Source organism: Dromiciops gliroides, chromosome 2 (assembly GCF_019393635.1).
Source record: "Dromiciops gliroides isolate mDroGli1 chromosome 2, mDroGli1.pri, whole genome shotgun sequence".
NCBI lineage: Eukaryota > Metazoa > Chordata > Mammalia > Microbiotheria > Microbiotheriidae > Dromiciops > Dromiciops gliroides.
Window position 1 is genome coordinate 593,703,451 of NC_057862.1, and position 7,018 is coordinate 593,710,468.

General features: G+C 43.4%; 1 protein-coding gene across 1 annotated transcript; it reads right to left on the reverse strand.

Annotated features, from left to right (window-relative positions):
* Positions 1–1,348: 1,348 nt before the first annotated feature.
* On the reverse strand, positions 1,349–4,267 carry RPS27A (ribosomal protein S27a). The gene is made up of 6 exons (XM_043989089.1): positions 4,177–4,267; positions 4,019–4,083; positions 3,461–3,515; positions 2,192–2,277; positions 1,939–2,070; positions 1,349–1,531 (listed from the first exon to the last, which is right to left on the reverse strand). Exons 2-6 carry the CDS (start codon positions 4,064–4,066, stop codon positions 1,382–1,384), a joined length of 471 nt encoding a protein of 156 aa, XP_043845024.1. The 5' UTR covers positions 4,067–4,083; positions 4,177–4,267; the 3' UTR covers positions 1,349–1,381.
* Positions 4,268–7,018: the final 2,751 nt, after the last annotated feature.

Here is a 7,018-nt window from a genome sequence, read left to right on the forward strand (position 1 = left end):
GAAACTTTTTTTGGTGAGGCAATTGGGGTTAAGTGACTTGCCCAGGGTCACACAGCTAGTAAATTGCTAAGTGTCCGAGGCCATATTTGAACTCAGGTCCTCCTGAATACAGGGCTGGTGCTCTATCCCCTGCACCACCCAGCTGCCCCAAAATAAACTATTCTTAAAAAATGGTGCAGGGGGATAGAGTGCACTGGGCCTCAATCACTTTGTGACTGAGTAAATAAACCGCTTAACTCTGTACACCTCAGTTCCTCAAATCTGTAAAAGTGAGCTAGAGAAGGAAATGGCAAGCCATTCAATTATCTTTGTCAAGAACTGAAAAACAGTCCAAGCCTTGTTTTACACAGTCCTGGAGTGGTGATGTTTGTCCTTCATTCTCAAAGAGGGTGATACACTAAATTGGTTTAAGTGAGGGAGGGCTGTGCAGTTACCAACCCTCTCCTCCAGAGCTATCAAGGTCCAGTGACAAAATATGTATCAAGACAACTAGAGATGGTCCCAGATGTTTTAAGGCATTTGGAATTAAGTGACTTGCCCAGGGTCACAGAGCTAGTGTCTGATTTTGACCTCAGGTCCTCCCATCTTCATTCAGGGCCAATGCTCTATCCACTGTGCCACCTAGCTACCCTTTCCATCCAGATTATTCATTGTTTAAAGGGTGTATGTCCCTGTTTACCACCAGTCTGGAATATAGGAAAAACAAATTCATTGCAAGGTATTTAGTGCCCCAGAGGCCTGAGAATTTCATTCACTACTTATATATTACCATAAAGTCTTCTGAAGCACTTTCCATCCAGACAGCAAAATTATACCCCACTGCATATAAAACTAAGGTTCAGAAGTTAGCTAATTAACTGACCTTTTTTAACAAAATATAAAGGTTAAGAGTTCATTGTAAAAAAAAGATCTGAATCCTGAAAAATTGAAACATAGCCGTAACCTTTTACCAATTTGTCCCTGACTGACTCTTTAACAAATTTTCCTTTCCCTGAAACCCTAAACCCCTTTAACAAATATGCAACTCAAGCAAAAAACAAGCAATGGCCACAGAGCATAAAAGTCCAAATGTCAGGATATGCAGGTAGCATGTTTATCATGGCTCCTAAGGGAATTGTGAATCTCATCCACTAAGGTGGGCTATGTTAAACAGCCCCCCTTCTATTAAGATTGAAACAATTTGTCAGTGATATCACCCATAGCCTGTTACCAGACTCACTAGAGTACTACTACCCTCTCCTAAAGGTAAAGCCATAAAGAAACTGTTTTGAGCCATAAGTATAATGCTTAAGTTGAACAGGAACCTATTTAACATGGAAATATGGAATAAAACCTAATGAACTCCAAAAATAGTTGACTCTTTTTATTAACACATATACATTTACTTGTCTTCTGGCTTGTTGAAGCAGTAGGTTAGACAACACTTGCCACAATAATGTCTGTCAAAATGGCTGGCCATAAAGACTCCAGCACCACATTCATCAGAAGGGCACTCTCGTCGAAGGCGGCTGATCTTGCCATTCTCATCAACCTACAAAAACCATAAAAATATTTAAGAAACCCTTTTATAAAAAGCACATTTTTTAAAATCCTGTAGGCAATTACCTACAATTTTTCTTTGTTATTCCTCTTGACAAGATTTTGTGTTCTCACACTTAATCTCCCAAGAAGTCCCACCCAAAGTTCAGAAATTCCATGCTGTTATTGTGCAGCTTATTTTTTGGTCTCCATTTCAGAAACCCAATTCTCAAATTGTGGCTACTTCGGGCTAAAATGAGTGGGCAAGAGCAACACCACTCCCAATCTAAAAGATAAAAGTTCCTATGTGGTAGGCTTAAAATTTTAAAAATATAGAGACCACTTCATTTGGCCAAAACTCAACTGTTATCTAAGAACACAAATTTTCTTGTTGACAGCAAATTGGAAATGTTTATTTACCTTATAGTACTTCAGAACAGCAAGCTTAACCTTCTTTCTCTTATGCTTGTTTTTTTTGGGAGTGGTGTAAGACTTCTTCTTTCTCTTCTTGGCACCACCCCTAAGTCTCAGAACAAGATGAAGGGTAGACTCCTATTTAAGAGAACAAGTACATAATCAGTAAGTGTCCAGATCTTCACTAGAAGTCGTTTTAGTAGTCTTGATATTTTACAACCCCTGTACAAATATATATTATGTATTTGCTAACATCTACCTTCTGAATGTTGTAGTCAGACAAAGTCCGTCCATCTTCCAGTTGCTTGCCCGCAAAAATCAATCTTTGCTGATCAGGGGGAATACCTAATAAAGACAAAGTCCTGAGATTTGTTTGGAGTTTTAAAAAAGGCACCTTAACTATATTCTTCTCACCAATGCAATGGCACAGAAGAGTTCCAGGGAACTCGTGATGGAGAGGATCTCCAAATCCAAGGAAAAAACAAAACAAAACTGCGGAGTATAGATGCTGAACGAACCATACTATTGCTTTTGTTTTTGATGCTGTTGTTTTTTTTTCTATTTTGAGGTTTTTCATCATTGCTCTGATTTTTTCTCTTATAACATGACTAACGCAGAAATAGGATTAATGTTATTATGTGTATATATATAAAAAACCTATATTAGATTACCTGCTGTCTAGGGGAGGGGGGAGGGAGAAAAATCTGAAATTGTAAAGCTTGTATAAACAAAAATTGAGAACTATCTTTACATGTAACGGAAAAAAATAAAATACTTTATTAATTAAAAAAAAAGGCACCTTAAACAAAAACCAACAGCCTTTTACAATCACTTTTTTTGGGGATGGGGAAGTGACTTGCCCAGGGTCATACTGCTAATAAATGTCAAGTGTCTGAGGACAGATTTGAATTCAGGGCCAGTGCTTTATCCACTACGCCTCCTAGCTGCTCTACAATCACTTTTATCCCCCCAAAAATTTCAGTTGTCTTCCTTCAATACTCCCAGATTTGACTACACGCTCCCCTTATCTCCAACATCAACAATTTGGCTTTTAAAGTTTTTTTCTACCTGGCCCCTTCCTAATTTTCCTTTCTTAGACCCTGCCTCCCCAGTGGTATTTTCACTGGCTGTCCCATCGTGACCCCTTTGGGAATTCTCTCTCTCCTGACTTCATCAGATCCCAGATAAAACCCCAACTAATGCGGAAGTGTTACCTACTCACCACCCTCAACACTAGTTCATTCCTCTGGGATCATTTCTAATTTATCTTGTCTTTACATACATAATTGTTTTGTGTACTGTCTTCCCCCTCTTAGACTGTGAGCTCCTTAAGAGCAGGGGCTGTTGTTTTTTTTCCCATTTCCATTTTTCTGTATTCCCAGTGCTTTAAACATCGGCTGGGGAATACCAAGAATTAGGAAAAAAATGCTTGCTGCCTTGTAGGTAATCCTCTATTGACAATTTAGTCTCTGGGTCAACACCGGTGGACAAATTGGGGGGGGGGGGGGGAGAAGAAAGATCAACTTGCCTTCCTTATCTTGTATCTTCGCCTTGACATTTTCGATAGTATCGGACGGTTCGACCTAAGAATAAAATAATTTCTTAGTTTAAACCATTTTCGGGGGGGGGGGGTCAGACCCCCTTCTAAATGTTACGGGTCTCTTCAGGTAGGTAAACACCCCTCACGAATAGAGACCCTAACTGCATTAACCACGTCCTATCAAGGACATGAAAAATGCGCACCCCCCCCCCAGCCCTACTCCGGTCAGAGATCGAAACCGGCGGCTCCACGTGCTCGCAACCCCGCGGTCCCTACGGTAAAAGAGATCCGTCCCCGCGCCGAGCCCGGGGAGCCAAGTTCCGGCGGGTGAGATCCGAGTCCCAGACCCGGGCTCCCGCTCTCAGCCCTCGAGAAAAAAGCCCGGCTCTCGGCCCTAACCGCAGTCCTCGACCTCGAGAAAGAGCCTCAAAAAACCCCGGGCCTAAGAACGAGGCTCAGCCCCCGGATCCGGGCCGGAAAACGCGGCTCCGGGTCCTCGCCTCCTCTCCGCCCCTCCCCACTCCTTCAGGCCAAGGCGGTCTGTACCTCAAGGGTGATGGTCTTCCCCGTCAGGGTCTTCACGAAAATCTGCATCGTGCCGCTGGGTCCACCTGAGAAGAGAGAAAGGTAAAATAGACGATCCGAGGCGGCGGGTGGGAAGCGTGGAGGCTCCGCCACGGAGCGCAAACCATGCACACACTCACCCGTTGATGGCGGATCCGAAAGAGAGACCGCCCCGCCAACTCACGGGGTTTCCTACCGTCCCAGCCAAGGACCCTCAGATGTAGGTGGGCCTGCTAAATGCCTGACTAAAATGCCGGAATGTGTTTCTCTTCCCCGCCCCGCTTGCTACCGCTCTAGAAACACTTTTTCATATCTATATCTTCTGAACTTTTTTGACTAGGTAGCTTTTAAAAATATTTCTATCAAAAAACCCTAAACATCTCCAAAAGCTATGGTCATAATAAAAAACCCGCGGATTGAGACGGAGCAGGCAGAAAGATAAAGGCCTTTGTCAGGTCCGGAGCGCTCTCGCTCTCTCGAGATGCATTCTGGGCATTGTAGTTCCCCCCCCCCCCGTGGTTTCTTCAGGTTCGAACTACTCTTCCCACGATGCAGTTCAAGCAATCCGGGATCCTAGGTTACCAATTTCTTCCGCCTCCAGTTACTGGCGATCAGCGTCTGGAATCTTAGATCTGAAGCCTGCAGAAGCAGGAAGAGGAGGAGGCGGAGAATGCAAGAGGAGGAAGAGGAAGGCAGGAAGAGTGAAGGAAGGAGTAGGAGAAAGAAGTAGAGGAACGGGATTTGGAGGAAGGGATCTAGAGGGAAGGACGAGAAGGGGAGGGGGGCGCCTGAAGGGGTCGCAGCCGGAGTCAGTCGTGCCCCACGGCCCGAGAATACCCAGGGAAGCGGGGCCGGAATGGATAGAAAAGAGCCCTGGTTGGAAAGATTCCTCTTGTGTCCAGATCTTAGGTAACATTGTGAAATATCTGAAAATTAAGTAATCCCTGGGCCCACCCTTCTTTGTGCCTTTTTCAGGCCGGCAATTCCTCCATTCCATGCATTGCACCACTGACCTCCAACCCAGGGGGTCCCCTCCCGTCCAAAAAACAAAACAAAACCTGATAAATCAATAAAACTTTAATGCGAATTACTTTATTATTTCTGCTAATACTTTCTCAAAGTTTTAGACTCCCAAATTAGCACGGAAAAATTAGCACCTTGTAAAATTGGGGAAAGGGCAGTTTTGTTCTGGGTTCATTTGACAATGTTACTTTTTTTTTTTTGCAGGGCAATGGGGGTTAAGTGACTTGCCCAGGGTCACACAGCCAATAAGTGTTAAGTGTCTGAGGCCGGATTTGAACTCCTAGTGGCGCGATGGATAAAGCACTGGTCCTGGATTCAGGAGTTCCTGAGTTCAAATCCGGCCTCAGACACTTAACACTTATTGGCTGTGTGACCCTGGGCAAGTCACTTAATCCCCATTGCCCTGCAAAAAAACAAACAAAAATAATAATAGCTAGCTGCTTTGCTTAAGTTTTTCTTGAGTCTCACCACAGTCTTGCAAAGTAGGTGCTAGCATTCTTATTTTACAGATGAGGAAACTGAGGCTGAGAGAAGTTAAGTGATCTGCCCAGGACCTCGAAAATGAAATGTCTGAGGCAGGGTTGGAACTAAGGTCTTCCTCACTCCGAGCCTTGCTCTACGCCATGGGCCAACCCAGCCGCCTGTCTCTTTTTTCTATGATTTGAACACAAACATAAGAAGAAAATTACTCCAAGTAAGGATTTCATAGAATTTGAAACTTGGAAGGGACCTCCGTGGCCATTTAGTCTGATCCATACCTTAACCAGAACCCATGTCCGACATATCCAACAAGTAAGTGTTCGTCTATCCCTAGCTTGAAGACCTCCAATTAAGGAAACACCTTAGCACCAATTGTTAAAATGCTTTTCCTCACATCGACTAAAGTTGTGGAGTTTTTTTGCAAGTTCCATACATTGTTTCTATTGCCCTTTTCTGTAGCCAGACATAAGGAAGCTAATCCATCTTAAATCTTGTCCTTTCCCATTCTTTTCATCTTGTGTCTCTCACTGAGGTTTGGTTCTTTGATGGAGCCTTTTTGTCCATCCTTTCCAGCCCTGGTCGCAGTTTTCACTCAGTCCAGCCCTTCCTCACTGGTCGGGTAGGAGTCATTGAAAAACAACTTTCTCCTCATTGCCACTTGGAAATTCTCTCCCTACCACCACCACTCCTTAACATTTTCTTCTCCGAAGTTCACTCGGTCCTTGTGTACCAGCTAGGTGGTGCTGTGGATAGAGTGCTGAACCGGGAAGGGCTGAATTCACATTTGGTCTCAGATGTCTAGTGGTGTGGCCCTGGGCAAGTCACTTAACCTTTGCCTTAGTTTCCTCCACTGTATAAAGTGGGGGATAATCATAGCACCAACCTCACAGGGTTTTTATGAGGATCAAATGAAATAATATTTGTAATGTGCTTAGTGTAGTGTCTGGCACATAGTAGGTGCTCTTTAAATTCCTATTTACCTTACCCTATCTAGTCAAAATTCTGATAGCTATTGTCTACATACCTCCACAACACACCCTTTCTCTCTTCAATGTGTTCATTTCCTGGCTTATAATTTTTTTCTCCTGCACAACTTTTGCCTTTAACTGGAGGACTTCAAAATATGTATTGTTACCCCCTCAAGCATGCTGAACTCATAGTTCTTGAACTTATTTCACATGACCTACTCCCCTGGATCACAGCTACAAAAGAGATGATTATATCCTTGATCTTGGTATTACCCACAAGGGTTCCAGCTTCTATGCTCAGTAGTTCCCCTTTCTCTATGTCCTCAGTGCTTAGCATAGTGCTTGGCACATAGTAGGCACCTAGCAAATATTGATTGATTGATTTCATCAGATGCTCTTTCAATCTTTCATGGATAAACCTTTCAAAGATACACAATGTAGTGAGCTTCCTCTTCTCAATCGATCAGTAAGTGTTTATTAAATGTTAAACATGCAGCATGGACTGGAAGCC